Genomic DNA, 18,723 nt, shown 5'->3' with positions numbered 1-18,723 from the left:
TCAGGTAGATGTCCAGTATTGGTCCAGTAGAGGTCCAGTAGAGGTTCAGTAGAGGTCCTGTAGAGGACCACTAGAGGTCCAGTATGGGTCCTGCAGAGGTCCTGTAGAGGTTCAGGTCGAGGTCCAGTAGAGGTCTTCTAGAAGTCCAGTTGAGGTCTTGTAGAGGTTCAGATAGAGGCATAGTAGAGGTTCAGGTAGATGTCCACTACAGGTCCTGAAGAGGTCCAGTCGAGGGCCTGTAGAGGTCCTGTAGTGGTTTAGGTAGAGGTCCAGTAGACATCCTGTAGAGGTTCAGGTACAGGCCCTTTTCAAAGTCCAGTAGAGATCCTGTAGATGTCCTGTAGAGGTTCAGTAGAGGTTAAGGTCGAGGTCCAGTAGAGGTCCAGTAGATGTCTTGTGGACGTCCAGTACAGGTTCAGTAGAGCTCTTGTGGAGGTCCTGTAGAAGTTCAAGTAGTGGTTTTTTAGTGGTCCTGTAGAGGTTCAGGTAGAGGTCCAGTAGAGGTTCAGTAGTGGTCCTGTAGAGGCCCTGAAGAGATCCAGTAGAGGTCCTGTACAGGTTTAGGTAGAGGACCCGTAGAGGTCCACTAGAGGTTTAGGTATAGGTCCAGTGGTGGTTCTGTAGAGGTCCAGTAGAGATCCTGTAGAGGACCACTAGAGGTTCACTACAGGTCTTTTAAAAGTCCAGTAGAGGTTCAGGTAGAGGTCTAGTAGAGGCCCAGTAGACGTCCTGTAGAGGTTCAAGCAGAGGTCCAGTAGAGGTCAAGTAGACATCCTGTAGAGGTTCAGGTAAAGGCCCTTTTTAAGGTCCAGTAGAAGTCCTGTAGTGGTTCGGTAGATGTCAAGTAGAGTTCTAGTAGAAGGCTTGTAGATGTCCTGTAGAGGTCCAGTCGAGGTTCAGGAAGAGGTCCAGTGGAGGTTCTGTGGAGGTCCGAGGAGATCCTGTAGAGGCCATGCAGAGATCCAGGAAAGGTTCAGAGGTTCATTACAGGGCTTGTAGAGGTCCAGTAGAGTTCCTCTAGAAGTTCAGTAGAGGTCCAGTCGAGGTCCTGTAGAGGTCCAGTAGACGTTCTGTAGAGGTCCAGTAGAAGTTCAGGTAGATGTCTGGTGTAGGTCCAGTTGTGGTCCTGTAAAGGCCCTTTAGAGATCCAGTAGAGAAAAACTGGGAAACAACAGAGGAAAAGAGTCTAGCTGCTAGGAGCACTAGCCGTCTTTCGCTGGCAGAGCTTAACTGTAGAGAAGGACTGTAGCTATGGATTAAGGACTGGAGGTAGACTGCAGCCATTATTGTCTGTATGCCAGAAGCGGTTTGAACAGTGGCCTTTTTGTGTAGAGTCTGCATGCTTTGATTTATATATTATATAAATATTATATAGTTATTAATTGGACTGAGCGGTATAGAAAATAGATCGATATTCAGTTTAATTGAACTGAACTGAAGTGAACTGAATTTAACTCGTTCACTCCAAGTAAACAATGGAACTGAGTTCTTTAGAAGCGGAGCAAACAGAACCAGGGTGGATGTGAAGTCTGGCTGCAGAGGATGAAGATGGCCACGTTTATCCCTACAGACGTCCTCCTCCTCCTCAACTCCTGAAGCTAATTTCTCCTTCCTTTATGTATAAGTCAGTTTCAAACATTAGTGTCTTCAGACAACTCTTAGGCTGTCATGGCTTTGAGCCAACACATCCACCAGAGGGCAGTGTAGAGTTCAGAGTTCACTTCTGAGTTCTAACGTCAGTTTTAGATGATAACAAACATGGAGACGATGGAGGAGATGATGAAGATGTTCATTCTCAGAAAGAAACATAAAAAGAGGCAGTGTAGTAGTCGGATGTGGTCTGAAAGGACATCACAGCTTCAGTCCTCGCATCTATCTTAGAATGTGTAAGACACTGAATGGTGTTGCGTCATCCTACCTCTCTGAGCTGCTGCATGCCCACACCCCTTTGCGGTCTCTCTTGGATGTGCGAGGACTTGGCGTAAGTTTAGAAGGGGCGGAGCCGTCGCAGGTAAAGGTCTGGAATTCACTGCCTCTGTATGTTAGACCTCCTCACCGTTCATTGTTAACCCTGCTTGAAACCAATTTCTTCTCTTTGGTCTTTGAACCAGCGTGAGAGTTGATTTTAATATTATCTTTGGTTTTATCATATTTTTATCCTGTTTTTATAATTTTAGTTTTTGTCTTTTTTTACATTGTTTAATTATGTTTTTACATTTATTTTATGTCTTTTTAAATGTTTTATGTATTCCTACTGTTCAGCACTTTGATCTGTACTTCCTGTTTTAAAGTGCTTTATAAATAAAGTTGACTTGGCTTAGTGTTTTAATATTATTTTGTTTACTTAATAAAATTTTATTAAACTGACTTTAACTGAACACTTCCTGGACCTCTTTACGTGGTCACATTTTTCAGAAAGCGTGGTCATGTTTAGAAGCAGAAATTCAGATCCACCACAGCTTCTCAGAGCTGCTTCCGTCTTTGCTTCAGAGAAGAAAATCTTCTTCATGTGGCCATTCTGCTGCTGCGCAGACAGAAAACGTTCACCCCTCTGATTTCAGACCAGAACTGAACCACTTTGTCCTGATGATTTGTAGAAGCTGGACTGAAACCAGGTCCTGAAGCAGCATTAGGGTGCCCCATGCCAGAAGTGAATAACAGCAGCTGCCTCAGTGGTCAGAATAGAAACATCAGAGTCTTGTCCACGTGCTTACAGTGAAACTCAGTGTGGTCTAGGGCGTATGAACTAGTCTGTGATCTGGTTTCCTGGTTCTCAGTTTCTGTCAGCATCATTTCAGACTCTGATCCTGCATGAGTCGGATCGCTGACGTGGTTCCTGCAGCTGAAGACGAGTCTCGCAGGTAAGAACCGCTCAGAACCTGCTTGGGTTGACAGGAAGCTGTTGAGGCAAGACACTTAATCTGATCAGGTGTGTTGGAGCAGGAAACATGTAAAACCTGGGGGACTGCAGCCCTAAAGGACTGGAGCTGGACACCCCTGGTGTAGATAGACTACCATGGCATCGATAAAGTCAGTGTAACCATAGTGACAGACATATCAATACTTCCTTTTCATTACATCAATACTGCCGCGCTGATACAAAACGTGCTGTTTGTTTCTTCATGAGAGATTTAGGAAATAAAATTACATGTGAAAACCACCCATGAAGTATTCATTCCATGTCACGTAATCATGGCAGCCTATCAGATGCCGTGATGATGCTGGTTAGTGATGATGAAGTTTTTACTATTTAACTGGTTAAACCCCTAAACCTCCCCAGTACTACCTCGGTGTGGAACTCTGTGGGCTAAATTGCGATCATGATCCATGAACACATCATTTCTGAACTCTGACTGCTGAAAACGCCTGTTTCCTCTTCACAGTGAGGGGGCAGAGCCACCAGAGTCCTGCAGAAGCGGCCATGTTGTGTCGGGTCTTGCTGCTGACCCTGATGATAACGATGATGAAGAGTGACGGTCAGTGACCTGGGGTGACCTAGGATTTGAGAGAAAAATGTCTGATTCAGGGATAAAAGCTAAAACTATAAAAACTGCCAGGATGAAAAACAGCCAATAAATGAAATCTTATTTATGAAAGCATGTTTCATGCACAAAGCAACGCAGTTATTTAATAAAACCAATTCATGCATATTAAAGGAGAAATAAATAAAAGTCCTTCACACACCAGAATATATAACAGTAATTTAAAAACACACACAATCACACACACACACACACACACACACACACACACACACACACACACACACACACACACACACACACACATAAAATGTATTTTCATCATCTTAAAAACAATTTATTAAACACTGAGAGGTTTAATATTTTGTAATTCAGGTAAAATGATCTCTCTCTTGTCTGCAGGACCAATAATTAAAACTTCAGTTTTGTTCTGATTGAGCTGTAAGAAGTTCTCTGCCATCCATGACTTTAAATCTAAAATCCAGTTTAAAAGGACGTTAACTGGCTCCAAGTCATCAGGAGGCACGGCGATGTAAAGCTGTGTATCATCAGCATAGCTGTGAAACCAACGCCATGTCTTCTGATGACATCCCCAAGTCGCAACATGTGAAGTTAAAAAAAGAAGTGGGCCTAGAACTGATCTTTGGGGAACCCCACGCAGGATTTAATCAATCACTGAGCTTTATCATAATTGTTTCCACAAAAACACACAAACTAAATCTCTTATAAACCCTCATCTTCTAAGGTCTTCATCATGGCAACAGCAGTAGAGGCTCATGGGTAATGTAGTTGGGTGTAGGGATCCTGGACCTGATTCTAGTCTGCCTAATCATGCTGATCATGCTCCTGGTGGACAGGTGAGGTACTGACAGCTCACCTGTCTGTGTGTACCCTAGCAGCCTCAGCAGAGGTCATAATAATATCGGCCACCAGCGGTGACGGCATTGTACTGCCGTCTGGTCAGCAGAGCAGGACAGTGGAAAACCGAGGGGAATTCAGGTGGACGCACCTCCACCTGCTTCTGAACAAAAAGACCACCAGGTGCCACCACGGGCGCTGCGAGCTGCAGAGTGATGGGTCGCTGAGATTCAGCCAAGTCCAGGTCCAAGACTCAGGAAACTACACCCTGCAGGTCTTTGATGAGGCTGGAAACATGAAGGTGAAGAAGACGTTCCTGCTGCAGGTACAAGGTGAGTTGATCAAAGACGTAAACATAAAGGAATAAATCCATCCCTACAGGAATTCACTGTGAGCTTAATGAAGAACCCAAATTCAGGCAATCCTCAAGAATTCTGCTGATCTTTCCAAACAGAGCAGCTTTAATGGAACTTTGACAACTTTCAGTGTTCCTGGTATCTGATATCCAAACCTCATGAACTTTACCTCCAAACTTGCGAAGACATGTGCATGCAATCGCTAACATGCACACGTGTGCATCAGATTGTTAACATGCAGCTGTGTGCATGTGATCATTAACAGGTCTCCTTTCTTCTTTCTTCTTTCCCTTTTGCTTCTTTTTGCTGTCTTCCTTCTTTTTCTGTCATTCCGGTCAGGTCCAGCAAGATTACATAGATTCCATGATTCAAAGTAAATAAATAAACCAGTTTATCAAGAGGAGCCTTACCCATAATCCTTCCCTTGGCAGAGCAAATTTTTTCAGCATTTTTACAGCAACCAGACCGTCAATCTGCCGCTATGATGCTGGACACAACAGGTTAAAAACTTTTATAGCAGCAGGAGATCGTAACATGTAGCCGTGTGCATCAGATCATTAACGTGCAGATGTGTGCATGTGATCATTAACATGTAGCCGTGTGCATCAGATCGTTAACATGTAGATGTGTGCATGTGATTGTTAACATGTAGCCGTGTGCATCAGATCGTTAACATGTACCCGTGTGCATCAGATCGTTAACATGTAGCCGTGTGCATCAGATCATTAACATGTACCCGTGTGCATCAGATCGTTAACATGTACCCGTGTGCATCAGATCGTTAACATGTAGCCGTGTGCATCAGATCGTTAACATGTAGATGTGTGCATGTGATTGTTAACATGTAGCCGTGTGCATCAGATCGTTAACATGTAGATGTGTGCATGTGATTGTTAACATGTAGCCGTGTGCATCAGATCGTTAACATGTAGATGTGTGCATGTGATTGTTAACATGTAGCCATGTGCATCAGATCGTTAACATGTACCCGTGTGCATCAGATCGTTAACATGTAGCCGTGTGCATCAGATCGTTAACATGTAGATGTGTGCATGTGATTGTTAACATGTAGCCATGTGCATCAGATCGTTAACATGTACCCGTGTGCATCAGATCGTTAACATGTAGCCGTGTGCATCAGATCGTTAACATGTAGATGTGTGCATGTGATTGTTAACATGTAGCCGTGTGCATCAGATCGTTAACATGTACCCGTGTGCATCAGATCGTTAACATGTAGCCGTGTGCATCAGATCCTTAACATGTAGCGTGCGCATCAGATCAATAACGTGCAGATGTGTGCATGTGATCATTAACATGTAGCCGTGTGCATCAGATCGTTAACATGTAGCCGTGTGCATCAGATCGTTAACATGTAGCCGTGTGCATCAGATCGTTAACATGTAGACGTGTGCATCAGATCGTTAACATGTCCCCCTGTGCATCAGATCGTTAACATGTAGCCATGTGCATCAGATCGTTAACATGTAGACGTGTGCATCAGATCGTTAACATGTAGCCGTGTGCATCAGATCGTTAACATGTAGCCGTGTGCATCAGATCGTTAACATGTAGACGTGTGCATCAGATCGTTAACATGTAGCCGTGTGCATCAGATCGTTAACATGTACCCGTGTGCATCAGATCGTTAACATGTCCCCCTGTGCATCAGATAGTTAACATGTAGCCGTGTGCATCAGATTGTTAACATGTAGATGTGTGCATGTGATCGTTAACATGTAGCCGTGTTATCAGATCGTTAACATGTAGACGTGTACATGCTATTGTTAAAAAAGTAAAGTTTTGAACTTAGATTCAGTTTGATCCTCAGTTAAATTCTTAGTTTAAAAACTTAAAATTCTGGTGATTTGATTAATTTTAATACAGGTGCTCATCAAGAGGATAACAAGAAAAAGTAGAATAATTCACTTAAGGTTCTTCTTTTTCATCTAATTTATGTTTTAGTCTTACTTTTATTTGTATCTGAATTCCATCCTGCACCATTTAAACATAATAAACAAAAGTCCTAGTCCTCCTTATCTTTTTGTAGTTTTACAAATCTTTTAGCTTCAGAGTTAATGTTTTTTTTTCATCTGCATGTTTGTTTTCAGTCTTTTAATTTTAGTTTAGATAATCCTCCACCTGATCAGACGATGTAGAACCGCTGTACCGTATCACCTGCTAGCATTAGGCAACATTTATTTTATTTTTTATTTTAAATATTTATTTCATTCGTAACAAAAACTTAACTTTAATTTCTCAGAAAAAGTGGATGACATCATATCTCACTAACAGAACGCAGTGTGTTGTGGTCAACGGTATCAAATTGCCTTGTCGGAAATGTACTGTGGGAGTTCCGCAGGGTTCTTTTGTCTCACTACATAAATGATCTTCCAGAAGTATGCATAAATACCCACATATGCAGATGATGCAGTAATTTACACCCCGGGAAAAAACATACAGGAAGTCGGCCGAATTCTTACATCTGAGTTGGCCCAAGTTCAAGATTGGCTCAAAAAAATCACGCCTCCTTTTAAAGTCTAAAAAGACTTTAAGTGATGTTTTCTAAACAAAGCGATAAAACTTCAAACTCATATGTATTTCTCAAGGAGGAGCTTGAACTGGTACAAGAGTTTAAGTAAAGTGCAGTGGTTCTTCATTCCTCTCTCACATTCAAAAGCCATGTTAAGAAAATTTCTAAAACACTCAAATTCAGCTTTCACAATTTCAGATACATTCAATCGTCAACGATAATTAAGGCAACTAAGATGTTTCTGCATTCGATGGTGTTCTCGCAAATTTGTCTCTCACAAATGAAACCACATTTAGACAAATAGAATCATTATATAACAGAGCGTTAAAAATACTGGCCAGAAAACCGTTATCGTATCATCACATAATTTTGCTAAATTTTGATCATTTTTTAAGAATTTAAATTTGCTTGTACTATAAAATACTACATGCATTTGCCCCAAAAAAACATCATACTGAACTCTCCCAGCGGTAGAGTTACTAGATCCATGGGTAGAGGAGATCGTCTGGAACACTTTCAAGACGCAACTTAAAAACTGGCTTCAATCAAAACAACATTGTACTCAGAATTTCTGCAAGTTTTTGTGGAACATGATGAATGTTTATTACAATAGGTGCTCTCATGTAAATGACCTCTTTATGTTTATGGTAAATTTTTTTCCTTCCTCTCTCTTCTCTGTTTTGTGCTGCATATGTTTTAATCTTTACTACTTTTAAACTTGTGGATTTTATTAATGTCGACATTTTAGACCTTGTCCAAGGACAACAGTTGAAAATGAGCTTAACAGTTAACACTGACATGTTTGCAGAAATGTTCATTAATGTGTACTGTCCCTAATACATAAACCAATAAATAAATAAAATAAACTGACATCAGTCATCAGGATCCCACTTTCTCCTGATCCAGCTGAGACATTAGTAAGGATATTATCAACAGCTGATGCTCTAAGCGGAGATTCTTGTTGGTTTGGTTATCAAAGGAAACAAACCCAAGCTTTACATTTAATTTAGACATTCATTTGTTGTCCTTTATTCACTTACATTTCCCAGATGGATGTTAAAGTCCTCACATAAACACAGACTTAGTCTAGATCCTGTCTACGCTGGCTGCACGGTGGTGTGGTGGTTAGCACCGCAGCCTCACAGCAAGAAGCTTGCTGGTTTGAATCTCGGCTGGGGGGAGGTTCCAACCTGGGGAGTGGCGGCCTTTCTGTATGGAGTTTTCTCCGGCTTCCTCCCACCGTCCAAAGACATATTAGGTTAACTGGTCACTCTAAATTCTCCCTAGGTGTGAATGGTTGTTTGTCCCTCTGTGTTGTCCCTGTGATGGACTGGTGACCCATCCAGGGTGTACCTGCCTCTCAGCTTACCTGCGACCCGGACTAAGCAGTACAGAAAATGAATGCAGGAGCCGGAGCTCTAGAAACATGGCTGCTTATGATGTTCTTAGATTTCTCACCAATGATTTCCACTGTTATAAATTCTGTAATATTGCTGACAGCAGTCATCATATTGCCAACAATATTACATTTTAAATGTGCACAAAGAAACAGAGCAACCCCACCCCTTTTTTATTTTTCCTATTTAAATAAAACATCTCCTATCCCTACAATCTGAAATTCATCCATTTCGCCATCTTTTAACCATGTTTCATTTACTGCAGCTACACTAAATTTGTTGTTGCTCTGCATTAAGTCATCCTTTGTTTGATATAAATTACATTTCAGACTCCTACTGTTGAAATGTAGGATTGATAAAGCTCCATCCAAAAATGCCTCATCATGAAACTGTGCCTCAGTATAATATTTGCATTCATTATTTTATCTAATTTCTTGTCAGAATCATATATTCTGAAATCTAGTTCATCTTGTGCGACCGTTTCCATGACCTTGTATGTGTAACTTTTTTGTTTCTGCTTTGAGCTTATCCATAACACCATGAAAGTGGTTGGTGCCTAGGCCTGATGGTGGCTGGTGCCTAGGCCTGATAGTGGTTGGTGCCTAGGCCAGATGGTGGTTGGTGCCTAGGTCTGATAGTGGTTGGTGCCTAGGCCTGATGGTGGTTGGTGCCTAGGCCAGGTAGAAGTTGGTGCCTAGACCTGATAGTGTTTGGTGCCTAGGCCTGATGGTGGTTGGTGCCTAGGCCTGATGGTGGTTGGTGCCTAGGCCTGATGGTGGTTGGTACCTAGGCCAGGTGGTAGTTGGTGCCTCGACCTGATAGAAGTTGGTGCCTAAGCCAGGTGGTGGTTGCTGCCTAAGCCTGAAGATATTTGGTACCTAGGGCAGGTAGTGGTTAGTGTCTAGGCCTTATGGTGGTTGGTCCCTAGGCCAGGTGGTGGTTGGCACCTAGGCCAGGTAGAAGTTGGTACCTAGACCTGATAGTGGTTGGTGTCGAGACCTGATGGTGGTTGGTGCGTAGACCTGATAGTGGTTGGTGCCTAAGCCAGGTGGTGGTTGCTGCCTAGACCTGATTGTAGTTGGTACCTAGGCCAGGTGGTGGTTTGTACCTAGGCCTAATGGTGGTAGGTCCCTAGGCCAGGTGGTGGTTGGCACCTAGGCCAGGTAGAAGTTGGTACCTAGACCTGATAGGGGTTGGTGTCTAGACCTGATGGTGGTTGGTGCGTAGACCTGATAGTGGTTGGTGCCTAAGCCAGGTGGTGGTCGCTGCCTAGACCTGATTGTAGTTGGTACCTAGGCCAGGTGGTGGTCGGTACCTAGGCCTGACAGAAGTTGGTGCCTAGGCCTGATAGTGGTTGATGCCGAGGCTTGATGGTGGTTGGTGCCTAGGCCAGATAGTGGTTAGTGCCTATGCCAGGTAGATGTTTGTGCCTAGGCCTGAAAGTGGCTGGTGCCTAAGCCAGGTGGTGGTTATTATGGAATATGATGAAGGAAGGAAAAAAGAAAAAAAGCACTAAAACCCACCAAAACTTTAGATGCAACTTTTCACAAAAGCTGCCACAAAGTCAGGAAATCAAAGAAGTGAACTCTGGTCCACCTACAAACGTAGGTCTCACTTTGCCTCTTGTGGTCAAAATACAAGATGCAGGGCATTGTGGGTAAACACAACCAAAACATTGGCTCCAGACAAGAGAAATGTCTCTCATTCAGACGTGGAAGAACTTGGAAAAGTTCTGATAGAAATTTGATCTAACCTGTCCCATGTAGACCTGGACCATAGAATATAAAATCTGATGGGGTACTTTTATTTTAACTTTTGCAGTCTTTATGGTAGCGGTCAGGAAACACGCAGACTGGTTGCATGCGAGTTAATCCGTCCCACATGATGCTCTCAGCCAATCAGTCTGTGAGGCTCCCGGCGGTGAACTTTGCAGCACAACAGCACGGACAGATGGGAGTTTCAGAGGCAGGAAACAGGACACTATAAAGGAGGAAGAACACCAGCTGGATAAAACAAACCGATACTGGGCCGGAGGGAGGCAGTGTTGCTAAATCCACAGGTTATCAGCCACTTTGGGCTCATTGTTCTGTGAAGTCTCTTAAAAAAATCTTGAGTTGCCGGTTTTTGGGCTTGTTTTCCCGAGTGTAGCTGCTTATTTGAGCTGTTCCTGCAACTGTTCTGAAGCCCTCCCGATTCTGTGAGAGAATTGGGAGGGCTGGTTACCTGAGCGCAACGCCACGGCCCACATGCCCACCAATAAATAGTGACCTAGCATCATTAAATGAAGAAAATATTCAAATTAAATACACATTTTTAATAATCAACATAAAATATTGATTATTAATATCAATATTAGAACATTTGGGGCACCGCCATGTACTTTGTAGAGAACAATGGTTCACCATCAAAACACAGTTGAAGTAAAATGAATGTTATTACCAGGTATAAACGAACGGTGGGTAAAGTTTCAGATCATGAATTAATCAAATTCTTGCAGATTAAACCTTATACCAATTTTATATGCACGTTTGTGCATGCAACTGTATGAAAGACTGTTTTTTGTCCCTTTTTTATTGTAGTGTATTCACTTTTGATGTGTGCAGAGGCTCGTTTTGTTTTTAATATGCATAAATTGAGTTTTTCATGTAAAGCACTTTGTGTTGGCCCAGCATGAAAAATGCTTTATAAATAAAGTTTGATTTGATTTGATTTGAATCCTGATGATTGAAGGGTCTGCACATCTGAATACAAGTAGAAATAGCTCATCAGCAGCATATGGACAATATTTTAATGAAATGACACGGTTGTTCTTTCCTCTCAGACAAAGAGTCTTTTCTGAAAACCTTTTAAACCTTTAAAATGGAATGTTAAGTGTTAAAGTCCTGGTGGAGACTCACCAGATGGTCTCGACTTTGTCCTGCTTGAGATAATTACCTGTAAGGAGGGTTAGCTTATTACTTTAAAGGTCCCATATTAAGCAAAATTCGCTTTCTCATGGTTTTCTAATGGTCACATGTGTCCTCATAGCCTGTGCATGAGGCCTGAAAATGAGAAAATTCTGTCTCGTCTCTCACCTGCTTGTGCCACTTTTAGTGAACGTGTTGTCAGAAAGGTGAGTCTGAGATCTTTCCCTTTGTGACCTCATGAAAGGAAATAACCCCTGCCCTCAAACCTGAACCAAAGCATCTGTTAGTGTATAAACCCACTGGACACCTCAGTGCTGTGTCAGCATGCAGAGGATGAGGAATGAGGAGGGATCAGGGATGAATGTGATCCTGCAGATGTGACCATGCCATCAGCAGCAATCCTGGAGCACGAACCCACCCCCCCCCCACCACCACCACCAGACCATCCTGGACCCACCCAAAGGGCAGCACAAGAAGGCCCCAGCCAGAGCCCGCCATAGTCACAGGGCAAAGGCCCGGAAGGGCCAAGATCTGCAGCCATCGATCCCGCCAGGCACCGACCATCCAGGGAGGCCAGAGCGAAGGGTCTAAGACCCCAAGAGCCCAGAGGCGTCCCCTCCTCCAAAAAGCAGAGAGCCAGCACCCACCCCAATGTTCCAGCTACACCGCACACCCCAGTAACGAGGGTACCATCTACCACTCCCACCATCCTCCTACACTAGGGAGAGTGCTTTATAAATACAGACCTTTTACCATGTGTGGAAATATTGCACAGAGATGGTATAAAGGTAAATGGTCTGTATTTATATAAAGCTTTTACCCAAAGCACTTAACATCATACGTCACATTCGTCCGTTCACCCACACATTCACACACTGATGGTGGAAGCTGCCATGCAAGGTGCTAACCACGACCCATCAGGAGTAATTTGAAGTTTGATGTCTTGTTATGGGACACCTCGACATGAACTTGACAGGCTGAGGATCGAACTGGCAACCCTCAGGCAACAAGGTGACCACTCTACCCACTGAGCGATGTCGTCCCATATAAATAAATCTGAGGAGTTCTGGTTACCATGTGGAGGGATGATGTCTCCCCACAGAGACCTGCCATGGTGGTTTTCTGGAAGCTAAACCACACCATAAATATCCACCCAAGAATATATGGTGTGTTCGATTTGTACTCAGGAAGTTGGATTTTCCACGTTCCCTAGCGTTACAGTGTGACCGCCCCTTGAAGTCAGATATCTGACTTGGAATGTTGGGGCGAACTCACCGATCCAGATGGCTGCCCAACAAATTAGTAGTTTATACCTGCATAAACTTTATTTACACTAAATTAAAACAAGTTGCACACGTGAGAAACATTAAAACAACTGCTCTCTTTTTCATTTCTTTTTTTTTTAACTTGTCCTGTCCAGCATCATAGCAGCAAAATGATAATCTGGTTGCTGTATCGTGCTGAACAAATTAGCTCTGCCAAGGGGAGGCCTATGGGTAAGGCTCCTCTTGATAATGTGATTAATTTATTTATTTACTTTGAATCACAGAATCTATGTAATCTTGCTGGACCTGACCGGAGGGGACAGAAAAAGATGGAAAATAGCAAAAAGAGCAAAAGAAGAAAGGAGACAAAAAGATCACAGACAGAAGGAAACGACCTTCAATCCACACCATCACCAGACAACAAACTGTTACACCTGTACATGAACACACCAGAAAATTTCCTACAACTTTTACAAAAGCAGAAACACACACAGAAAAAACAGGGCTGCCAGTCATTAAGGGTTTTTAAATAATAACCAAATCAAAAAGACATAACAGCAACCAGAAACACATGCACACACTTATTTCCTTGCACAATGTCTTTCAGATTCTGCTCTGATAATTTCTACATACGGGTTAAATAAACGTCTGTAAAGAGACGGCGCAAGAAAAACACAGAGCTTCCTGGCCGCGTATATATTGGTTTTGCAAATTTTTAGGCTTTGTCAACAACAACGCTCTTAGTTGGGATGTGACGACATTCCCAGATCCAACGTTCCGAGCTCCGACTCAAAGCAAACGCACCCATGACAACCAGACCAAAGGAAGTTTGGCTGAGGTGAAAACACCGACATCAGAGAACCGACAGATGTCAGAACATCCTCAAACAGGTTGTTGGTGGTTTTATATCAGTTACAGGATGAAAATAAACACGTCTGTGTTTTCAGATACCACCACCACCAGAGGCGGCCATGTTGCGGCATCTCCACTCATCTCCTGCTCTGTGCTGCTGTTTCTGCTGTTGGTCTCCATCATCACCTTCATCTTGAGGAAAAGGAGGATACGAGCGATTATAACATCAGGTGCAGCAGCCAATCAGAGGCAGCATGACTCATACACCTGATGTCTATCAAATCGCTGCAGACTCGTATCAATAAGAGGTCACTGACCTACAATCTGGTCTCCAGGTCAGACGGAGGACAACGTCTATGTGGTGATGCGTGGTCACCATGGCAACAAGAGGAAACAGGAGAAAGATGAGAGAAAGGAAGAAGAGCCTCATTATGGTACACAAACACTGAGAGAGTCTGTCTCATAAAACCAACAACAAACCATCATGAGTTCAGAAAATGTTTTGTTCTACTGAGCAGGATCAGAAATCACAGTTCAGTCTGGATGAAGTTAAAATCAGTTTTTTCAGGATATAAAACTTGTTGAGTTTAACTCGCTTGTGCTGGTGAAAGATTTGATCTCAAGCATCTTCCTGGTAAAATAAATAAATATTTAAGTGAAGTTTGTCTTCTTGAATCTTCAGTTTTCTGAACTCGGTGCTGACTTGTCATCCACAGTTCCCTGTAGACCTGCAGCACCCAAGGAACATGAAGACGACGTCTACGTGTGACGACCAATCAGAGCTCTGCAGGTGCTCAGAGAAATAGCGTCATGAATTTTTGCAGTAACTTCTCTTTTGAGTCAAAATTTTTAAAATTCACTCCTTTGTTCTATGTTTATGTATTTTACGCCCTCTGGTAGCCTTAGTGGACAAAAATGTCCACGCACAAAAAAATGCTATAAAATCATCAAACATCAATAAGGTTTTCAGCCTTTTCTTTTTTTTTAAAGAAATACCTTAAATTTCCGACTTCTTCAAAAATGTTTTTAATATTTTAACCCTTTAAATGCCGGTTTGATCATTTTGATTATTAATTAAAAGATAAAAAATAATTTGATTGCATTAATAGGTTTTATGTAGATCAGACACTCCCTGTGTCCAGAAATGTCCTCTTGGCTTCCATTAAAACCACATATTTTAATCTCACCAGATCAAATACCAGTTTCAATTCATTCATTTTTAATGTCAGCTTTCCAAATTTTTTTTTTTGGAAATTGTGATATTTGACTTTTTACTGGATTCCATTGTAGGCAGATGCAGGAAGTTCTGGTTGGAAGTGGAGTTTAACTCGAGACAGAAGTGAGGTAGAATCACCAGAACTTTTTGGACACATTGGACAGAAATGAATGGATATATTTCCTGGACTGTGTGAAAAATTTTTATTATTATTTAATTTATTAATATAAATATTCACACTATGAACCATAATCCTGACAAGAAAATGCCAATGCCAGCAGAAACCTAAAAACCACGCCCTTAACTCCTCTAGCTCTAGTTCGTTCGTTGAGTTAATTTCTGCTGTGGAGCTCAAGCTGGAAGGTGAGAAGAGATAGAGCTCCTGCTAATGAACTATTTTAAACAAATTTAATGCTGGTTTCAGTGAACGTTCTCACTGAAAAGTGGTTGTAGCTAACTACATTTTGTAAAACAAATGTATTTAAAAATGTATTTGTTTTGTGTTTAATTTAGGTGTTATACACATATGTAATGATATAGATAGATAGATAGATAGATAGATAGATAGATAGATAGATAGATAGATAGATAGATAGATAGATAATGATGTTTATAGCATAATAATAACATTTTATGATTATTATTATTATTATTATGATAGAGAATTAAAATATTTTCATTGTTAAACTGTTATGGGTATCAGATTGAGGCGGTGATTTTGAGGAAAATCCCATATAAAGGAGAATTTGTTTAACTTCTGCAGAACAAGCACTGATTTCAGTCAGGGTTGGTACAGTCAGTTCGGTGAGTTTCTGCTTGAGTTTCTGTCTTGGTTTCGGGTTATTGTCTACATTGCTGGTGTGGGGCTCTGTCGTTAGCACCTTCTCTCTACAACCAGTTGAGGCCGTGACGCTGGTCACACCCACTGGTTACTGCTTAGGGCAAAGCAGATAGAGGTGGTTTCAGCCGGTTGCAATCAAGCAAAGTGAGCTCAGCTGTGTCAGCTGCAGGTACTTTACCACACATGGTGCGCTGAAGCGTCAGCGAGGCGTCAGCCATTGTGTCAGCCCACATCGGGTTAAAACCACAAAGGGTAAAGACCTGCGAGTCTACCTGCGCGAGTCCACCGAACAAAGGCCCAAGCTTAAACCTCCTCACAACTAAATCAACGCACAATGTGCTTCAAACCATCCCTGTCAGACATGGTACAAACCAAGACGTGTCACCCATAGACACTGAAATCCGCAAAACCTGTCCTTTCCAATGGCATGCACGTCTGCCACACCCTCTGTTACCTTTGGTCTCTGGAACTGTCAGTCTGCAGTGAACAAAACAGAATTTATCAGTTCATTGATAAATCTCTCTGACATTCAGGTCCTAGCCCTGACTGAGACCTGGATCCGTCCAGAAAACACAGCTACACCAGCTGCCCTTTCTGTCAATGCAGAATTTACCCAAACACCTCGCTCAGCTGGACGAGGAGGTGGAACGGGCTTTCTTATTTCTAAAAAGTAGAACTTTACTTCTCTCCGTCCTATGGCTAACTGCTCATCACCTGAGTATCACCAGTAAAGGTCTCTACACCCATCACTGCAGACATTCTGGTCATTTACCGCCTCCAGGTGGCAGTACAGATGAGTTTGTCTCTGAAATGGACATGATTCTCTCTGACATTCCTGATGAGGGCACACCACTAATTGTCATGGGAGACATGAACATTCACATTGGCAAACCACAGCGACTGACTTTCTGGCTCTCATCTACTCTTTCAATCTCAAACTGGTTCAGACTCCTCCAACACACAAAGCTGGTAATACTCTTGACTTGGCGGTGACCAGAAACTGCTCCACAGCCGACCTGTCCGTCACCCTGCTGCACCTCTCAGACCACTTCCTGGTTAAATTCTCTGTCTTCCTTCCTCATGTCAATCAAGCAGCTCCAAAAATGGTCTCCTACCGTAGAAACCTGAGATCCCTCAGACCTACACAGCTGTCTGATGAGGTTTACTCTACCCTCCCTTCCCACTCAGACTTCTCCTTACTGTCTGTTAATGAGGCTACAGAAACACTCTGCTCCTCTCTCGCCTCCTCTCTGGACAAACTCTGTCCTCTGGTGTCAAAACCAGCCAGACAAAACCCTCCCAGTCCATGGCTCACAGAGGTTCTAAGGGAGCACAGAGCCGGACTCAGGGCTGCAGAAAGAAAGTGCCGCAAATCAAAAGAGCACACTGACTTGTCTGAGTACCAGGAAAAACTTGAAACTTTCACATCCCACCTAAAGGCGGCCAAGATAGCCTTTTATCAGAACAAGATCCGCAATGCTCCCAACACACGACATGTTCATGGTGTTTAACTCTCTTCTATCTCCACCACCTGCTCAGCCTCCCACTGTGCTGACTGCAGAAATGTTTGCTTCCTACTTCACTGAAAAGGTTGCTACCATCAGTAACCAATTCACTCAGCCTGACCAACTCAGCCTTACCAAACCAGCTACTGGTGCCTCACTCTGCTCCTTCCGCTCTCTAAATGAGGACCAAGTCTCTAAACTTCTAGTCAACTCAAAACCCACGACCTGTCCTCTTGATCCTGTTCCCTCTGACATCCTGCAGAGCATTTTACCTACAATCAAACCTGCAGTAACCCATATTATCACCTCCTCTCTTAAATCCGGTGGCTTTCCCTCTGCCTTCAACCAAGCTCGGGTTACCTGCTGCTGAAGAAACCCACACTCAACCCAGCCCAGGTTGAAAACTACCGGCCGGTCTCACTGTTTCCATTCATGTCTAAATTACTAGAGCATGCCGTCTTCAGTCAGGTCTCACAGTTCCTCCAAGACAACGACCTGTTATATCCATGTCAGTCTGGCTATAAGCAAGGCCGCTCTACTGAAACTGCTCTCCTGTCAGTTACTGATTCCCTACGGGTTGCCAGATCCGCTGGTCAATCCTCAGTCCTTATACTGCTGGACCTGTCTGCTGCCTTTGACACGGTCAACCATCATATACTGTTCTCCACACTCTCGGAGCTTGGCATCTCAGGATCTGTCCTCTCGTGGTTTACATCCTACCTCACAGGAAGTGAGGTAGGATGTAAGTATCCTGGCGAGGGGGCGTGTCCAGATCACATGGGCTGACAACAGGGGTGCCTCAGGGCTCGATGCTTGGCCCTCTTCTCTTTTCACTATACACCTCCTCACTTGGTGCCTACCACTGCTATGCAGATGACACTCAGCTTTTCCTTTCTTTCCCACCTGACGACACAACCGTCTCAATGTGAATATCAGCATGTTGCTGATATCTCCGCATGGATGAAGGATCGCCACCTTCAGCTAAATCTGTCCAAGACTGAGCTTATTGTCTTTCCAGCCAATCCTTCCTTACCGCCACAGATAAGCGTGCAGCTTGACTCCATCACGCTTGTGCCTACATCTTCTACCAGGAATCTTGGTGTCATGGTAGACAACCAGCTGACCTTTAAGGACCATGTTGCCCCGGTTGCTCGATCTTGCTGATTTGCTCTCTACAGCATCAGAAGGATCAGACCCTACCTGACTGAACACAGGGCCCAGCTCCTGGTCCAGGCTCTGGTCTTTTCACGCATTGACTACTGCAACTCCTTACTGGCTGGCCTGCCTGCATGCTCAGTTAAACCTCTGCAGATGATCCAGAACTTAGCAGCATGTCTGGTCTTCAACCAGCCCAAAAGAGCTCATGTCACTCCGCTGCTAATCGCTCTCCACTGGCTTCCAGTTGCAGCGCATCAGATTCAAAGCTCTGCTTCTGGCTTACAAAACAATAACCCAAACGGCTCCGGTCTATCTCCACTCCTTAATCCAGAGCTACACTCCCTCTCCACAGTT

At 43.3% G+C, this 18,723-nt stretch overlaps 1 protein-coding gene across 2 annotated transcripts; it reads left to right on the top strand.

The window, feature by feature from the left end:
• The first annotated feature begins 2,746 nt into the window (after positions 1 to 2,746).
• On the top strand, positions 2,747 to 14,580 carry LOC121654436. Of its 2 annotated transcripts, none has more exons than XM_042008573.1 (6): positions 2,747 to 2,861; positions 3,384 to 3,476; positions 4,382 to 4,672; positions 13,745 to 13,879; positions 13,985 to 14,083; positions 14,366 to 14,580. In XM_042008573.1, exons 2-6 carry the CDS (start codon positions 3,422 to 3,424, stop codon positions 14,416 to 14,418), a joined length of 633 nt encoding a protein of 210 aa, XP_041864507.1. In that variant the 5' UTR covers positions 2,747 to 2,861; positions 3,384 to 3,421; the 3' UTR covers positions 14,419 to 14,580. The 2 variants fall into 2 exon arrangements, with proteins under 2 accessions (XP_041864507.1, XP_041864506.1); XM_042008572.1 differs by having other exon boundaries at positions 4,379 to 4,672.
• The last annotated feature ends 4,143 nt before the right edge of the window (positions 14,581 to 18,723 follow it).

The sequence above is a fragment of the Melanotaenia boesemani genome, chromosome 15, assembly GCF_017639745.1.
Source record: "Melanotaenia boesemani isolate fMelBoe1 chromosome 15, fMelBoe1.pri, whole genome shotgun sequence".
In the NCBI taxonomy this organism is placed as follows: Eukaryota; Metazoa; Chordata; class Actinopteri; order Atheriniformes; family Melanotaeniidae; genus Melanotaenia; species Melanotaenia boesemani.
Note: the sequence above shows the minus strand (reverse complement) of the source record. Positions and strands in the feature narration are given on the sequence as shown.

Excerpts from the sequence above, each read along its gene's own strand:
- LOC121654436 (XM_042008572.1), top strand. The coding sequence starts at position 3,422 with ATGTTGTGTCGGGTCTTGCTGCTGACCCTGATGATAACGATGATGAAG. Across the intron at positions 4,673-13,744 it reads GTTCCTGCTGCAGGTACAAG|ATACCACCACCACCAGAGGC; the intron begins GTGAGTTGATCA and ends CTGTGTTTTCAG. Across the intron at positions 13,880-13,984 it reads ACGAGCGATTATAACATCAG|GTCAGACGGAGGACAACGTC; the intron begins GTGCAGCAGCCA and ends TCTGGTCTCCAG.